At 40.4% G+C, this 19888-nt stretch overlaps 1 protein-coding gene across 2 annotated transcripts in view; it reads right to left on the bottom strand.

Annotated features, from left to right (window-relative positions):
• arhgap25.S (Rho GTPase activating protein 25 S homeolog) overlaps positions 1-19888 on the bottom strand; it is a 43311-nt gene that overhangs the window by 8488 nt on the left and 14935 nt on the right. For both annotated transcript variants that reach the window (XM_018255166.2, XM_018255167.2), the window contains exons 2-5: positions 18228-18430; positions 8782-8869; positions 4588-4707; positions 2023-2230 (exon numbers count right to left, since the gene is read on the bottom strand). In XM_018255166.2, the coding sequence (XP_018110655.1) occupies positions 2023-2230; positions 4588-4707; positions 8782-8869; positions 18228-18430 (619 nt within the window). The remainder of the gene's footprint in view (positions 1-2022; positions 2231-4587; positions 4708-8781; positions 8870-18227; positions 18431-19888) is intronic.

The following is a 19888-nucleotide window of genomic DNA, read 5'->3' as shown; positions in this document are numbered from 1 at the left end:
GTTGGGGTAACAGGTCCAACTAAGGGGGCAGATTTATCACGGGTCGAAGTGAATTCGAGGGAATTTTCGAGTAAAAAAATTCGAAATTCAAAGTAGTTTTTTGGATACTTCGACCATCGAATAGGATACTATGACTTTGAATTTACTTCGATTTGAAGTAAAAATCGTTCGAATATTCGACCATTCGATCATCGACGTACTGTCTCTTTAAAAAAAACTTCGACTTCAATACTTCTCCATTTTTCTAAGTCTTCGCACATCAAAGTAAAACCGTTCGATCGTACGCTAAAATCGTTCAAATGGTTCGATTTGAACGATTTAATGGTACGATCGAACAATTTTACTTCGATCGTTAGATGGCCAAATTCGGTGAAAAATACTTCCACTTCGATATTCGAATACGAAGTATTTTAATTCGATGGTCGAATTTTGAAGTATTTTACACTTCGAAATTCGACCCTTGATAAATCTGCCCCTAAGAGCACTTTAAAGAATCCCAAAAGCTAAGATATGTCATGCAATGTATATAGTTGCCTTTAAAGTAATTCTATGGCTACATAGGTTTTCAAGGGGGAACCAAGCACAGAAGCCCCTTAGTTTAGCACTTTCAATTGGGCCACCATTTCTCAGCAATATGTGAAGAAGTACAGTAAGTTCCTATCATTTGTTTTCCATTGTGTCTCCCAAGTATATGGCCTCAGAGTCATTACCCTGCCCATCCTTTGGCTAATTCTTGGTACAAGCCATGCCAAAACATTTTTATGGTGTCTCTTATTATAGGCAATTGTTGGCATCCCATTTTAGTTTGGAGAAGTTACTAACAGACCAGTCACTGGCTGCAATAATGAAACATCTCAGGTAGGATTAATTGTTTTTTAGAATTAAAGGCAGAATAGCCATGTAAGGGCTCAGTAGATACATCTGGCTGCTAGAACCTTATTCTCTGTATATGGATAAATTATATATTTGCTTAGGTTTGGGGACTGTCCTGGTAAAATAGTAACAATCATGTCATCTTTGAGATTCCTTTTAAAAAGAGGATTTCTCAGCTACACTTCTAAGGCTGAGACCTGCTCCAAACTATTGCACCTTTTCTACCTTTTCTCCGCCTCCAAGAAGTTCATGCTATGATATGATGATTATGATAATGCTGTTGATAGACCCTTTGTATAAAAGAATAAGCTTGAAAGATACTACATTTTTTTAAAAAAATAGGAAGCCTCATAATCAGTTATGTCCCTAACATCAAGGGGTCGATTCACTAAGGGTCGAATATCGAGGGTTAATTAACCCTCGATATTCGACTAGGAATTGAAATCCTTCGACTTCGAATATCGAAGTCGAAGGATTTAGCGCAGATAGTTCGATCGACCGATCGAAGGATTATTCCTTCGATCGAACGATTAAATCCTTCGAATCGAACGATTCGAAGGATTTAAATCCAACGATCGAAGGAATATCCTTCGATCAAAAAAAGTTAGCCAAGCCTATCGGGACCTTCCCCATAGGCTAACATTGACTTCGGTAGCTTTTAGATGGCGAACTAGGGGGTCGAAGTTTTTTTTAAAGAGACAGTACTTCAACTATCGAATGGTCGAATAGTGTAACGATTTTTAGCTCGAATCCTTCGATAGGCGTAGTCGAAGGTCGAAGTAGCCCATTCGATGGTCGAAGTAGCCCAAAAAAAACTTTGAAATTCGAAGTTTTTTAACTTCGAATCCTTCACTCGAAGTTAGTGAATCGGCCCCTAAAAATAAATTATACTTTAAAAAAGTGGTTCCCTAATTGTGGGACTGGCACCCCTGGAGCAATCTGCAGCACAGTTAAGGTAAAAAGTCTATCTTTTCTCTTAGATATACTCAGATACACCTAAAGGTCCAGCTTGAAGGTCCATTAGGATGAGATTTGGAGTAGAAACATGTTTACTGTCCTAGGTATTTTTGAAGCTATGGCACTAATGGACCTTCAGTGAGACCTTAAACTGTAAAATCCAACAACCACAGCTTGAAACTGAAGAAGTACCTGCTAAATGAAGGCCTCTCCCCTGCATCAAAAGCTTCCTTCAGTTGTTTCACCAGATTGTCTTGACCAGGGAGCCGGAATATTCCTTCTTCATTCAATCCTTTTTCTCTGATAAAGTCTGCACATTTCTCTATTAAAATAGGAACTGTATGCCTTCCATATTTCTTTTCATAGGCTATAGTGTGCCCAAGGCATTGGCCAAACACAGCTGCATAAAAATAGAATGTAAAATATTGTGTAAATTTTAATAAAAACATAATGTAACAATTAGATCCAGCCAGTACACTGCGTAAAAAGGTCAGAAAAGAGGTAGATCTATTCAGATGAACTTGTAACACTACATTATTTATGTAAAATACATTATTTATGTAAAATAAAATTGTCCATCTTTCGGCCATTTAAATGTTGTAAAACAACAACTTCGTAACACATATACTGAGAGAAATTGAAGGGAAAAACTCCTATCCCACAGCCACGGTTCCTTCCCAGAGACAATTATCCCATTGCTACTACAGTCACCATCTCTCCCTACTATACCTGCTATCCCACAGTCACACTCCCTTCCCAGAGACTATTATCCACTGTTACTATAGACACCATCTCTCCCTACTATACCTGCTATCCCACAGTCACACTCCCTTCCCAGAGACTATCATCCCACTGTTACTATAGACACCATCTCTCCCTACTATACCTGCTATCCCACAGCCACAGTCCCTTCCCAGAGACTATCATCCCACTGTTACTATAGACACCATCTCTCCCTACTATACCTGCTATCCCACAGCCACACTCCCTTCCCAGAGACTATCATCCCACTGTTACTATAGACACCATCTCTCCCTACTATACCTGCTATCCCACAGTCACACTCCCTTCCCAGAGACTATTATCCCACTGTTACTATAGACACCATCTCTCCCTACTATACCTGCTATCCCACAGCCACAGTCCCTTCCCAGAGACTATCATCCCACTGTTACTATAGACACCATCTCTCCCTACTATACCTGCTATCCCACAGTCACACTCCCTTCCCAGAGACTATTATCCCACTGTTACTATAGGCACCATCTCTCCCTACTATATCTGCTATCCCACAGTCACACTCCCTTCCCAGACTATTATCCCACTGTTACTATAGGCACCATCTCTCCCTTCTATACGTGCAATCCCACTGTCACACTGCTACGGTAGACAGAATCCCTCCTTCTACCCTAGCTATTTCACAGCAACTGTATTATAACTATGTAACTCTGTAACTATTATAACCACTGCTACTACAGGTAACATTTTACCCTTACCCAGTGCATGCTATCCCACTGTCACATTCCCCTCTCAGAAGCTATTATCCACTGCTACAGTCACCACATCATCCTTCTATACCTTGGTGTCCATAACCACAGTCCATTCCCCACTTTTACTAGTTTTTTCATTGACTATTTACTATATTTTTATTTTTCCTTATTGCACCTGCTATTCCACAACCACAGTCCCTTGCCATTGAGTACTATTCCTTCAGTAGATACTGCTTTGTTGGCAATTTGTGCTGCATAAATGACACATTTCAAATATTTCCTAATATAACTGTTGCTTGTGGGGTGTGGGTCAGCTACATGCAGACCCCAGAGCAGTTCTGTTGCTTACTAAGTATCAAAGACCTTTCTGTAATAAACATTGTTTCAACACATCTAAAACATTTCTCAGTTCCATATAGTATTTATCTATCTCTCCTACTAATTGTACTTTTCTTTCATTATTTATTTCTTTCAATTTACCAGGCATCATTGCTCCTGTATAAAGATAACCGGTGTCTGCTTTATACTTAGGTCTTATTGTCAGACTCATTCCTTGACCAATGATAAAAAACAGCAAAGCAAACGGCGAAACAGACCATAAACATAATATTATAGTAACCCTGCCTATCTACTGTTGTTTACCAATTAGCCTCATCTTAAAGTCTGGAAGGCAGCCAAGATCCCACCCTGCCCTACCAAATACCTTAGGCTTTACTGTTTGCAAAGATTTTCTAGGTCACGGTGAACTGTGGTTTTTGTTCTCTAGGCTTACTGCAGCCTGCCCATAACTGCCTCTAATACAAAAGCCTTTATTTGTTATAGTGAAATTGATATAAAAACGTGACTCCACCCAGAAAGTTCGTTTTAGCTATACTATTCTTAAGCACTTCATCTCCAAATAAAGTTTTATACATGAGACCGATTATACATGACTCCAGATATAGCCAGGGTTGTAACAAATAATGAAGCAGACCTAGAAATTCTTGGGGTGCCCAAGAGTACAAATAGGTACAAGTAGAGCAAAAAATTCTAAATGAAGATTTGGAGGGACCTTTAATTTGTAATCACACCAAAATATGGTTGTGTTTGTCCTGAGGATAATGTATATCTAAACAATGACTCTGGAACGTCTGATGGCATGAATAAGAAAAACCCCTTAATAAGGGCTACATCCAGTCCACATGCACCCGCCTGGACTGCATCATTCTACCAAAAGCTGGAGATAGAGTTTCTTGGTGACTGTATTTGTGTGTATTGTTTGTCTTACCTCCAGATGGTAACCCTGCTGCTCTTTTAATGGCCTTCACCCACTCTTCCATCTCAGCCTGCGAGTTTGCCATCAGGACGTAAGGATCTGGGACGGGTTTGTTCTGCTCCACGGAGGTTGCTGTCAAACCATAAAATCAAGAATTTGATCAAAGAGCCAATACCAGTTATCAAAGTCATGAATTATATTGTATACTTGTAATGTCTGATATAGAACCTAAATAAAACCAAATTCATAAAGCTGAATTTTGCATATGATTAACTACATATTCTGTGATTTTTGGGTGTAGAGACAGCTCCATTTGAGACTGCAAGTGGTTTCTTGTTTTAAATGATCTCTTGACTCAGGCAATGACAGCAAAGTGAGTTTCTCAGTGTTGCTCTCCATACACGTAATTGTACCATATGCCGTCTTTTGCTATTTTCTATGTTAACTGCTGACTACAGCATCTAAACGTTCTAATGAGTAATAGTCTTCCTGTGATCATGGTTTAAAAAAGTAACACTTCAGCATTAAATATTAACAGTGCCATCATCACCCGTCCAAGGACCTAGCACTGTAACCATAACTGAAACATAAGGGGCTAAACAGAACAACTAAAGGTTCATTTCATCAAATGATAGGCATTGCTCTTCTTTCAAATACTTAAAGGGCATGTAAAGGCAAAAAAATAAAATCCCATTTTTACTTTCTTTAATGAAAAAGAAACCTATCTCCAATATACTTTAATTAAAAAATGTGTACTGTTTTTATAAGAAACCTGACTGTATGCAGTGAAATTCTCCCTTCATTTACTGCTGTGGATAGGAATTGTCAGACGGTCCCTAACTGCTGAGCAGGGAAACAATCATACTTATGTACAGCAGGGGGAGCCCCCGCCTTACTTCCCAGCCATGCAGAACTCAAGCAGCTTTGTTTATGATGATCCCTAAGCAGCCCAGACCACACTGAGCATGTGCACAGTCTAAGTCTTGCAAAGATGTTTAAAAACGTTACAAGATGGTGACCCCTGTAGCCAACTTTGAAAGCATAAATTATTTGTTTGATTAGGCTTGTGCAGTAAGTTCATGTTTATATTTAGTATACAAAATATAGCATTTCTAGCCTTATTCTATTTTAGACTTTACATGCCCTTTAAATCTAAGTAAATAGGACAGTAGAGTACAAAGTGCTAGAAAATGTCAGAAAACAGTGGATTTCAAAATATGGGCAAGATTCAGGTTGATACGGAAGGCTCATCTAATTTAATTGTAGATTTTCCCACAGACCCACATACAACTCAATTAGAGAAGCTTATCGCACTGTTTATCAAATTAAAACTCTATTGAATCTTATTGAATCTTTAATTGAATGTTGCCCCTGAAGTTTTCACATGATATGTCATAAAATAATGTTTTCTCATTTATCTGAGTGTAGCGCAATGTATGAAAAATCTTTATGAATGAGTTAAAATAAAAGCAAACACACACTTTGCACTTCCATATAGTTGCACTAAGCACTATTGAGTCTGTCCTGCCTCTTCTGCTGAATCATGCCCAAGGGGGGCAACTGATTCTGGGGAGCCACCACCCTAAATGTGATCTGTGGTAACAAGCTGCATGTCTATCCAAACCTTTGCTCCAGCAATTCCAAGGGAGTCCCTAATACAGAGAAAAACGACATGTGGTTCCTGGGATACAACTGGAGTTGATATATTCATGTTGAATGGAAAGGAGCATTTGGCAATATTAGACGCATACTCCAATTATTTCCAGAAGTTCCAGAATTAAAAAAACATCATGCAAAATACTTAAAGCACATTTCTGCAGAGATTGAATATCAAGAGAAGTAAGATAATGGTTTTCAAATTATAGGAAAAGTCTTTGTAAGATTCATAGATATCTAGTAGTTGAACTGAAGGAGCTGCTCGGATGAGTAGTGAAACGTCTTCAATGATCAATCAGCAAATGCAGTTGCTTTACACAGGGCCCGGCCAGGCCAGCTGGATGCCCCAGGCAACCCAGCCGGCCACATCGCCCCTCCGCCGCGAGCCACTACATGACCGCGCGCCTATGCGAGCACACACAAGTGCACGCATGTGCGCTAAACCACAGTGTCACCCCCTCCCGGTGTGCGTGCACTGACACAGGCGTAATTCACTCAGCAACAAGCTGGATTCAGAGGCCTGGACTGGGGTAGGCAGTAGTGGAAGGTACAATCCTGGCGCCCTCCAAGCTTTGCACCCTAGGCACGTGCCTACTCTGCCTACCCCTAGTTACGGCCCTGGCTCTACATTTTCTTCTACTAGATATACCATGACCTGGATAAATGAAAACCTTCAGAGACATAAGATTTACAGAGTTTGAATTCAAGCATGTTACTTCAAGCCCAAAATTCCCACAGAGTAATGGACTTGCAGATTGTGGCGTAAAAATGATAAAACAGTTGAAAAAGCTGTTCGTTCAAGTCAGGACCCAGAGGTGGCACTCTGAAACTACAGAGCAACAGCCCGGGAAGGAGGCAAATGTTCAGCACAATTATTCCTTGCCAGACAAATACATACAAAAGGAGCTTAAGTTTTACCACAATGATAAGACCTTACATAAGCAGCACAGGCAAAAACAAAACATGAGTGAGAGCAGTGTTGGACTGGGATGCCAGGGGCCCACCAGAAAACCTTAGGTTGAGAGTCCACTTTCCAAACTTTTATACCTGTTCTCTTCAATGAATCTCTTTATTCTCCTAGTCTCTTTTCTCTGCATGCTATACTCTATTTTTTCCATTATTAAGCCTCTTTGTGCCCATAAAGAAATAGGGAATGACCATGAAATAGGCCAAATGGTTAGAAGCAAGAGGCCCTCTGATACCTGGGCCCACTGGAAGTTTTCCTGGTATCCCGGTGGGCCAGTCTGACATTGAGTGAGAGACAAAAGAAAAATTATGCTAAAAGTACTGTAACAAAAGCAGCTCACACTGGTGGTCTAGCGGGCCGGCGGGGACGCCCGCCGGGCTCTCAGTGGGGACGCCCGCCACTCCAGTCTTCTCCTCCTGATGCGCCGGTTATCTAAGGGAGCGTCTCTGTTATTTTATAGGCGTGCTGACGTGTGACATCAGCGTGCAATGGCGCGAAGCATTATGGGTATTTAAAGGGCCATTGCACTGTCTGCTTTGCCCGTGATAGGATTTGTTCCTGATGCTTAGCTGTTGCTATTCCTGTTCCTGAAAACCTGTTTTGATTACCTGTTGTGACCCCAACCTGTTCTTGACGATTCTACTTTCTGTATCCTGACCCCTTGCCTGATATCTGATGCCGATTCTGCCTTAACCCTTTGATTGACTTCCTGGTTTGACCCTTGCCTGCCTGACTACGTTTATTCTCTGCCTGCCCCGACCCGGCCTGATCTGACTACTCTATTTGCCTAACGCCTTGTACTACGACCTTCTGCCCAAAGACTCTCGCTAACAGTAGTGCCCCTCTGCCTACAAAGAACATCTGGCCTTGCACCTCTCGTTTAAGTCCAGGTGGCATCCAAGTAGCTGAGGGCTCCTCCCGAGGCCAAAGGCGATCACACTACAGTGCGCTTGGCATTTGTTCTGGTGTTGGGTGCCGACCGTTACAAGTACAAAACCACTTGAACATTTGCACATTGGAGATGAGGTCAGAATTTGGAATGGATCTACCTGGTATGAAAAAGCACAAGTGCTACACCTAGTCTCACCTCGTTCTTATGAGGTTAAAACAAGTGATGGGAGAAATTTAAGGTAAAATAGAAGACATTTATATAAAATCCGCAAAATACCAAGCATGACTCATTCTGATGGCCAACACTTTCATCAGCCAGAGGAAGCACAGGACCAGAATTGGATTGACATGGAGCAGCATCTACCAGTGGATGCTTACTGGCCAGATAACATACAAGGAAAAGATGCCACTGGAAAAAAGCAGGTGTCAGTAGATAACAGTGAGGACAACCAGGTGGACACATCAGAATATTTTCTGAAAGATACTTCATCCATCAAATGAACACGAAACGCAGATCATTCCACAGTTAAAACACAACATACAACTGACAATAAGAGAGAGCCATGCTTCTTCCATGCACTGTATTATAATAATTATGTTTCTGCTGTAAGACCCAGAATCTCTTAACTAAGGAATACAACACAGATTCCAAATTATATTAGCATCTCAATTTCATCCCAACTGCATCTTACCTGGAATAACCTGAAATATAAACTTGCTGGTATCCTCTGGACTATAGGAAACCTCACTGACCTTGCTCCGGGGAAGGAATAGACAGCCCTGGAAGGAAAGAAATGACATACATTAGCTACCAATCAACATTTTCCTTCAATACATTTGGTGCTAACTAAGAGATAAGGGAAAAATATATTTTTTGAACATAAAAACATATTATTTACCGTAGACAATAGTAATTCTCAGCCTGACTTTTAGGGAATTTAAGAAACTGGGATTTTCAAGCTTTGTCAGATAAGGCCTGTTAAGCTTCCATAGAAGTCAATGACAGGCATATTCTTAAAGGGATACTGTCATGGGGAAAACGTTTTTTCAAAGCGCTTCAGTTAATAGTGCTGCGCCAGCAGAATTCTGCACTGAAATCCATTTCTCAAAAGAGTAAACAGATTTTTTTTATATTTAATTTTGAAATCTGACACGGGGCTAGACATATTGTCAGTTTCCCAGCAGCCCCAAGTCATGTGACTTGTGCTCTGATAAACATAAGTCACTCTTTACTGCTGTACTGCAAGTTGGAGTGATATCACCCCCCTCCCCACCCCCCAGCAGCCTAACAACAGAACAATGGGAAGGTAACCAGATAACAGCTCCCTGGTAGATCTAAGAACAGCACTCAATAGTAGAGTCCAGGTCCCACTGCGACACATTCAGTTACATTGAGTAGGAGAAACAAAAGCCTGCCAGAAAGCAGCTCCATCCTAAAGTGCTGGCTCTTTCTGAAAGCACATGACCAGGCAAAATGACCTGAGATGCACCTACACACCAATATTAATTAAAAAAAAATAAACTTGCTGGTTCAGGAATTAAATATTATATTGTAGCATGAATTATTTGCAGTGTAAACAGTTTAATTTAGAAATAAAAACGACATCATAAAAATCATGTCAGAATCCCTTTGATATATTTCATCGTTACACAGTTTAGTTGAGTTGAAAAAAGACAAAGTCCATCAAGTTCAACCCCTCCAAATGAAAACCCAGCATCCATACACACACCCCTCTCTACTTTTAATTAAATTCTATATACCCATACCTATACTAACTATAGAGCTTAGTATCACAATAGCCTTTGATATTATGTCTGTCCAATAAATCATCCAAGCCATTCTTATAGTCATTAATAGAATCAGCCATCACAACATCAACCGGCAGTGCATTCCACAACCTCACTGTCCTGACTGTGAAGAACCCCCTACGTTGCTTCAAATGAAAGTTCTTTTCTTCTAGTCTGAAGGGGTGGCCTCTGGTGCATTGATCCATTTTATGAAATAAAAAAACATTTCCCACCATCTGTCTCTAATGCCCTTTAATGTAGTTATAAAGTATATGAAGAAAAAAGAAGAATATGGAACCTAGTTATATGCTGAGAATGGATAATTGTAAAAAACTGAAAAAGAACCCCGCATATAACCTTTTATTCGTAGTAATCCCTAAATCCAGGTGTATTACCTTATCGGTAATGGACAATAAATGAATTAAATAAATTACAGAGGAGTGAGTGCCAATTAGGGCGTGTATCAATTCTTTATCCTAACAAACATATATTTAAATAAATGAATCAGCTAAAGAGTCATTAATTTAAAATGTTTTTAAATCAATAAATAAAGTAAGAGCCAATAAATTTGTTAAAAAAGTTAATGCTCCAAGCATTTAAAAATGGATCTATACTTTATCACTCCAATTAATCACAATTATTTATTATGGTGCAGTTCATAAGTGAATAAGGTGCTAGTGCGATAAATAGTAAGGATTACTTAAAAGTGCATTCAATATCTAAAAAATAATTATATTTATAATGACCAAAAGTGAAAACATAGTTCAAATCCATAAAAAAGAATTAATAGGAAAATTGGAAAAATTGGATAGAGGGTGGAGTTGTCCCAAAAGCTAACTGCCTGATCGTTTTCTAAGGCCTGGGACACCACAAAGTAGGCAGGACAGGGTAACCGGGACTGTGGCCTTGTTGTATTAGCTTGCCCTAAATTGAGGAAGAGCTGAGTAACCCTAAAAAGCCACAAATCCAAGGCCCCTTAGAAGCTCTTCCTAAGTTTAGGGCAAGCTAAAACAACAAGGCCACAGTCCTGGTTACCCTGGAGTCCAAAACTGCACTGCATACTCCAGATGAGGCCTCACCAGGGACCTATAAAGAGGCATAATTATGTTTTCATCCCTTGAGTTAATGCCCTTTTTTATGCAAGACAGAACTTTATTTACTTTAGTGGCCACAGAATGACACTGCCCAGAATTAGACAACTTGTTATCCACAAAAAACCTTAGATCCTTCTCAATTACGTAAACCACCAATCCACTGGCGTTTAGGGGGTTATTTACTTAAACTCAAATCTTTCTAGTCGAGTTTTCAAGGGCAAAAATTAAAATTTTTACAGAAAAAAAAACCTAAAAATTTAAATAATAAAGATTTATTATACCCGGAGCTGCTAACAATTCAAATCCAAAAACACTCCAGAGAAATTATGTAAAGGTCAATGCCAGATGGTCCTTTTAACCTTTGGAACATGTTTTATGCCTTCGTGGTTCTCGAAAGTTTTGAGCTTTTAGTGCTGGTTTTAGTTTGATAATCTGAATAATTCAAATTTCTTTGGGCAGCAACTCGACAATAAATTTGAATTTTCGAAAAATGTCACAATTCAAATTGACTCTCGATTTTATCAAGTTTTTTCTCGATCCAATTTTTTCAAACTAAATTATTAGTAAATTAGACAAATTCATGAATGGGAGTAAGGTTGACTTCTGGGAAAATGTTAGTTTAAGTATATAACCCCTTATATAACGTACATTTATATTAATTCTGCCTGTATTTGCCTTGCCTTGCATTTATCAACATTTCCAGTTTGCAGCCCAGTTTTTCAGTTTAGTCAATTCACTCTGTGGCAGCATCCTGCATGGAACCTATAGTTCTGCACAATTTAGTATCATCTGCAAAAATAGAAACAGTACTTTCAATGCCCACCTCCAGGTCATTAATAAACAAGTTGAAAATCAAGGGACCTAGTACAGAGCCCTGCGGTACTCCACTAACAACACTGGTCCAATTAGAAAATGTTCCATTTACCACCAGTCTTTGTAGTCTATCTTTTAGCCAGTTCTCTATCCAGGTACAAATACTATGTCCCAGGCCAACATTCCTTAATTTAACCAGTAACCTTCTGTGTGGCACTGTATCAAATGCCTTAGCAAAGTCCAAGTAAATTACATCCTCATAAAAAGAAATTAAGTTAGTCTGGCAAGATCTGTTACACATAAAACCATGCTGGCACAACCTCATAGTACAGGTATAGGATCCCTTATACGGAAACACGATATCCAGAAAGCTCCGAATTACGGAATGGCTGTCTCCCATAGACTCCATTTTATCCAAATAATCCAAATTTTTAAAAATTTAAATTAAAGATTTTCTTTTTCTCTGTAATAATAAAACAGTACTTGATCCAAACTAAGATATCATTAATGCTTATTGGAAGCAAAACCAGCCTATTGGGTTTATTTAATGTTTAAATGAATTTCTAGTAGACTTAAGGCATGAAGACCCAAATTACGGAAAGATCCGTTGTCCGGAAAACCCCAGGTCCTGGGCAATGTGGGAAGATGAGTTTATTTATGTAACTGATAATCCCTACTGTGATCACATCGTCACTTCGCTACACTACATTGACAATGCCATTATGGTATGGTGTGGCCCCTAAGGTCACCGGTGGGGCCCAAAAGAGTCAGGACCCACCGGGGCCCAGTCCGACCCTGAAACTAACCACAAGACTGTTGAGATCTGATGAGATTAGAATAAAATTGGATTTTTTTTAGGTTAAAGACAATAATACCTGAGGGAATGATTAGTCGTTTTGAATAGAAACCTTACTCCACTATGGAAGTAAATGGAATTTTTACAGTTTTCCTATGGGGTTCTGTTTTTTTTTTAACATGGTGCATATGTATAATATGTTAGGAGGTTGAAGTGGTGCTAAAATATAGAGAGTGGCTTTGTTTCATTTTTACGGTTTTGATGCACTTTAGTTCAAGGATGGTGGCTACATGTAATATGTTAGAAGTTAAGAGTGGGGCTAAATATTGAGAGTTTTATTTTTAAGATTTTTGATGTACTTTATTTTCATGTATGCACTTTATAGTACATGGGCCCTTATTGATAGGAATTTGGTATTAGGGGTCTGAGAAAAACAATGCAAAGCAGCCTATCATTATAAGGGCTGGATTTACATAGTGGCCACCCTAGGCCTGTTGCCGTTTGTCGTCCCAGGTCCCCATCTCTTAATTCATGCACATAATTGGGTCTGAAGCACTAGGGATTGGAGCTCAGGAAACTATTGTATCTCTTGCACATCCCAAGTGCTTCCGAACCAATACAGACATGGTTGGGCTGCATGCTGCCCCCTAAAATCCTAGGCCCAGGCATTTGTGGCTTTTCCACAAATCCCGGTCTGATAATCATTAGACACATCTAAAGCCAGTTATAAAGTCATCCAGGAAGCCCCAAGACAATATTTTTTCTAGGAAATCCTAAAGATGTTTTACGTAAGGGAAACTGAGTAATTAGATGGTAAAATGGTCCAGTGCCGCTGCCCTCACACACAGTCCAGGTGAAGATGCAGAAAATTTGGAAGCTCATTAGAGTCTACAATTTAATTGCCTTCCCTATGCATAATACAGAGCTATCTATTGAGAAGCTTCTCCCATCCCTATTCCCATGGCCCTGCTTCTATTTACCAAAAACAAAGGATGGATCTAAGCTTCTGTATGAAGAATGCTTATTCTGCATTCTTCCCTTTCTGTATACAAACCGTTAATATATAAGTGTGAACTTGTCACTGATCACAGGATGTGTGCTATCACACTATAAATGATAATAAACCAGAGTGCAAAAAAACAGAGAAGATCCGGGTAAGGCCTAATGGCACGCATGGTTAATTATACAATACCAAGAGCAAAATAGCATTTCAGAAGCTTTTGCAAGAAAGTCAATGTAACGGCCACATTTAAACATTGGGGGTTAAGGATACACATACAATTTAATTGTATGAGTGCTATAATATTAAAAGGAACGTTATACTGTCCAACTCTGACTGTATAAAATGTTTATTAGACTTCTTTTAAGGGACAACTGAAGCCTCAAATGAATGTGGATTAATTTAATTACTCTAATAGCACAGCGGCTGCCATGCTAATACCAACACCAAGCAATCCCTGAGCTGCATAAAAGAGAGCCACCCATTAAGCAATAATATCATCTGGGATCCACTTGGCACAGTGCTGTCCAACTTCTATGGTACAGAGGGCCGGAATTGTTCTGGTCTAGTTGGTGGAGTGCCGATTATGGAAGCCACTGTTGACCACTCCCTGTTTTTAAACCACACCCATGTTATCACATGAAATTTTAAGACCATGTCCACATTAATGGTGGTAACACATGAAAAAACCAAATGGTTGCAGGGATATCACTCATATGTGAAGAATTGTGAAATGTGAAAACATACCCTTAAATACATATGCCTCCTCCCCTGTGGATAACACAGCAGCCCAAGCGCATGATTAAACACCTTAGGGGCACCTAACAACAATTTCCAAATGCTAACAAACCTCCAGAACAAACCTTACCAGGCCCACAGATAGCGTAGGGCAGGCAGAGAATGGCACACACAGGGAGCATAAGGCAGGCAGAGTATGACGCACACAGGGAGCATAAGACAGGCAGAATATGACACACACAGGGAGCATAGGGCAGACATAGTACGGCACACACAGGTAGCGTAGGGCAGGTAGAGAACTGTACACACAGGGAGCATAGGGCAGGCAGAGTATGACGCACATAAGGAGCATAGAACAGGCAGAATATGACACACACAGGGGGCATAGGACAGACAGAGTATGGCACACAAAGGGAGCATAGGGCAGGCAGAGTATGGCACACAAAGGGAGCATAGGGAAGGCAGAGTATGGCACACACAGGGAGCACAGGGCGGCAGAGTATGGCACACACAGGGAGCATAGGGCAGGCAGAGTATGGTACACACAGGTAGCGTAGGGCAGGCAGAGTACGGCACACACAGGGAACATAGGTCAGGCAGAGTATGGCACACACAGGTAGCGTAGGGCAGGCAGAGTATGGCACACACAGGGAGCATAGGGCAGGAAGAGTATGACGCACACAGGGAGCATAAGACAGGCAGAATATGACACACACAGGGAGCATAGGGCAGACATAGTACGGCACACAGAGGGAACATAGGACAGGCAGAGTATGGTACACACAGGGAGCGTAGGGCAGGCAGAGTATCGCACACACAGGGAGCATAGGACAGGCAGATTATGGTACACACAGGGAGTGTAGGGCAGGCAGAGTACGGCACACACAGGGAGCATAGGGCAGGCAGAGTATGACGCACACAGGGAGCATAGAACAGGCAGAATATGAGACACACAGGGGGCATAGGGCAGACAGAGTATGGCACACAAAGGGAGCATAGGGAAGGCAGAGTATGGAACACACAGGGAGCATTGTGAAGGCAGAATACAGCAGGAGACAGGGAAACCTTTCAGTCTGCGTCTGAGATGTGAACAGTACAGGGCTTTAGGGGTGTGAACAATGCAGGGGGATTACAGGTGTGAACAATGCAGGAGATTACTGTCTGAATGTGAGGTGTAAACAATGCAGGGCCAGTTAATCTCTGTATTGATACATTTTAAAGTTTACACAAGGTAAGCAATCACAGCAGGCAGTCTTTCATGTGGGGGGGGGGGGGCTGCAGGCCGCCAGTTGGACAACACTGATTTAGCATGTTTAGCAAGGCCAGGACAGAAGAACAGAGTTTTTGTGCAATGGTGATTTCTAGAAATCCAAAAGCCATTACAGAAGTTGAGAGGGTCCCCAATCTGACACTGTCCAACCTGCAACCTTCCGTCTGATAAACTAGACTTCCAACCACAAACGATATGTGACCCATGCTGCCTGAACGATCCATCCACCTCAATGTGGTTACAAGCATTTGCTCTCCTACCCACACTGCAGGAGCAAAGCAATATTTTGGCAAGCCATCAGTCATTGTGCTCCTTCCACAATGTGACTTCTGTACTGATGATAAAATAAAAAGTGATTGCTTGTGGCGAAAACCCAGAGGTAAGATAGTAATGGATAGTGGAGAAGTGACTTTTCTGGTATTTATTTCACTATCTATTAATCAATTCTGGTGAAAAACAGAGGTTCAAAATGTTTCCCATATGTGTGACTGGTGGTGAGGAGTGTTAGCCTCACTGTGCCGATGAATGGAGAGTGGTCCTTAACTGATGCAATGTAAGGTTCCTACATTATATGAACTCTTTAGCAGGGTGGCGCTTTACATGTCTGCTGAACATTGCATTTAATATAAAAGGAGAGATTGAGTTATGGGACAGTGGTGGCTGGACAATCCTGGCCAGTATCTCTACTCATCGTCTGGTTTGTCAATCGAGTATGAAAATGTTATCTGCCCAGTGCCTGGTGTCCTCCTGTATATGGTGCATCGCTCGGGCTGTCAGTCTGAACAATGTTTTCAAATGGGGGTCACTGACCCTGGCAGCAAAAAAAACATAGTGCTTTGTGTAGCTACAATTTTATTGTTATTGTTAATTTTTATAACATGACTTCCGATTCTGGCCCTCTCTTACTTATATTCTAGTTTCTCATTCAAACCACTGCCTGGTTGCCAGGGTAAATAACCAGATAGCTGCTGTAATACCCAACTGGTGAGCTGCTGAACACAAACACAAATAACAGAAAAAACACATAAAAATAAAAAATTAAGACCACTTGCAAATAGTCTCAGAATATCCCTGTCTACTTCACACTAAAAGTTAATTTAATGGTAAGCAACCCTTTTAAAGCCATACATGGGCCAAGTGTTGGCCCAATATAGTGTCAAATTGTACAGTCATATAAGATTCCAAAACTTAGTGCCACATTGATCCATGAGCCTGTATCTTTATTTTCCTAGATTGACTCTTTCAGATCCACATGGGCCCCAGATAAAGAGGTGCAGGCAAAATAATGAGTGATGGCACACGGGAAGTGTTGTCTACTCCAACAGTCCAAATATCTGCTGGTAAAACATCTGAATTGTGTGATCAAGCAAAATGTGAATCGTCATTATGCCATTCAAATTTGCGGGCACAGATGATTTAGCGTGGGCGGAAAAACATCCCGTGTGTCATTAAAACTAAAGACCCAAAATTGCATCCAATATAGTAACTATCACCGCACAAGAAAAATAAATAATAAATGCATGACAATGTTAGCTTGTCACATCAATGTTAATGTATTAGATATACTGTAGAAGGGAAGCCAAGATAAGCTGAGAAGTTGACTAGCGTGATCAGCAGATCTAAAACTAAAATTTTACCGACTCAAAAACTCAAATCAAATTAGACTAAACTCGATTTGGGTTTTTCTCTCTGAAAAAATCTTGAATGTCAGGAAGGCTACTAACATTTCCAAATTGGTCCCCGGACCTCTCCCATTGACTTATACATTTTTAAGTTTAGGTTTTAGGTGGCAAATAGTCGAATTTGGGTTCTTAAAGGGCCAAAGTATGATAAATCTCGAAATTCGAATTCGAATTAAAACTCAAATCGAGTTTGGATAATTCACAATTCGAATTTGAGAGTTTTGACCATAAAAAAATTCAAAAATTTGATTTTGAATTTTCAATTCAACCCTTTATAAAGCTGTCCCTTAGTCCAGGGGTCCCCAAACTTTTTTTTATCCGTGAGCCACATTCAAATGTAAAAAGAGTTGGGGAGCAACACAAACATGAAAATGGGTGCCAAATAAGGACTGTGATTGGCTATTTGGTAGCCCCTATGTGGACTGGCAGCCTACAGGAGGCTTTACTTGGCACTATACTTAGTTTTTATGCAATTAAAACTTGCTTCCAAGCCTGGAATTCAAAAATAAGCACCTGGTTTGAGGACACTGAGAGCAACATCCAAGGGGTTGGAGGGCAACATGTTTCTCACGAGCTACTGGTTGGGGATCACTGCTTAGTCTATAACCCTTGGCAGTAGACACAGAAAGAAAAACATTGTTGAGCTCTGGGTGATGCAAATGTCTTCCTGCAGACAGTTACTATCATTTGGACTGTCAGTTTGAATGAAAGTAACAATGCACGGCACAAACTGGCACATTCCTATAGTTTGCAACCTATGTACAATAGAACAGCCCTGGCACGTTCCTTAAAGTGTTCCACCTACAGGGAAAATTCTGAGTATCACTCATGTATTATAATGGATAACGTACCCCCTAGTGTAAATGATAAGGATATTAGAAGTCACTGAGTCTCTGGCACATTGTGCCACTATGGGAGGACCTAGATCAAACTGCACAAATGCACATCTGTTCTTACCTGTGCCTTTCCATCATCCAAGTCCTTATAGAAGCACAGCTGCTGCCCTCTCAGTACAAAGTATTTCTGTTGCCAGTTTTTGACGAAGGACTTTTGCTGTTTTTTCAACCATCCGCACTTGACCGGCTTTTCCAAGGAATTCTGGTGATGAGGGCGACCGGACGATGCCGAATGCTCACTGGACATCACGCTGACCGATCGGACTGCAAATTTAGCAAACAGGGAAATATAATCCACAGGAGAAGAACATTCGCAGGGTGGGGGAGAAACGAATTTACAGAAGCTTCTAATTAAATGAAGGAAATTAGAGCTGAAGGTAGAGTGTGCAGTTCTGGTAGACAAGGACAGGAGACTGAGGGGAAAAGACAAATAAAACAGCTGGCGTAAGGCTACGAATCTTTAAGGAAGTGGCCAAAGGCAGGTTTCAAAATAGACTTCCTCTGCTGCGTAGGAGTGATTTAGAGAGAGCAACAGGGCAGAGCCGCATAACACCCATATCTGCTTGATTTTTATTGTTAAAACCATCCTTCATATTTTGCTGATCTCCATGTTGTTTTGATAAATGCATTGCAGAAATGTACAGCACTGCGTATCCAATCAACAAATTTATTTAGCTATTAGCATATGCAGGATTTCCAGGGTTTTGTTTCGTTTTTTTAAAGGGGTGGTTCACCTTTAAGGTAACTTTTAGTATGTTAGAGAATGGCTAATTCTAAGCAAATTTTCAACTGTTTGTCATTATTTTTTTATAGCTTTAAATTGATTTGCCTTCTTCTTCTGACTCTTTGCAGCTTTCAAATGGGGGTCACTGACCCCCATCTAAAAAAACAAAAAAATGCTCTCTAAGGCTATACTTTCTATTTATTGTCTTTCTATTCGTGGCCTCTCCTATTCATATTCCAGTTTCTCATTCAAATCAATGCATGGTTGCTAGATTTATTTGGGCAGTAGAAACCAGATTGCTTAAATTGCAGAAGCAATTGCAAATTGTCTCTAAATATCACTTTCTACATCATACTAAAAGTTAATTCAAAGGCGAACAACCGCTTTAAAAACAAAATGCATTCTGTAACATTACTATTTAAAGGAGAACTGAAGCTAGAAATGTTGTACATTATGTTTTGGGCTTCTGTACCAGCCCAAGTGAACCACAGCCCTTTAGCAGTAAAGATCTGTGTCTCCAAAGATGCCCCAGTAGCTCCCCATCTTCTTTTCTGCTGATTCGCTGCACATGCTCTGTGCTGCTTTAACTTAATGAGCTTAGGGACCCACTCACAATATACAGTACACATAGAATAGAAATGTCACAATATAAGGCTGATTAGTTATTAATACAGATAATTACTACATGGCAGCACAGAAACCAGTGCAATTAGCATCAGAATTTAATAATCAGCCCTGTAGCATCAGCTTATATTACAGACCAACCTCATTTTCTTCTGGATAATTAGTGACGACCCCTAAGCTTAGCTTCTCAACAGCTGCTCAGAGCCCACTGAGCATGTGAGTGTCACAGACACTTTCCAAGATGGTGACCCCCGTGACAAGTTTGAAGTCCTGGATCATTGCTGCTATTGACAAGCTGAAAATTTAGGCTAGTGCAATAAGTTCAGTGTGTAAATTATGGCATTTTTAGCCACACGTGCTTTTAGGGTTAAGTT

Source organism: Xenopus laevis, chromosome 3S (assembly GCF_017654675.1).
Source record: "Xenopus laevis strain J_2021 chromosome 3S, Xenopus_laevis_v10.1, whole genome shotgun sequence".
NCBI lineage: Eukaryota > Metazoa > Chordata > Amphibia > Anura > Pipidae > Xenopus > Xenopus laevis.
Note: the sequence above shows the minus strand (reverse complement) of the source record. Positions and strands in the feature narration are given on the sequence as shown.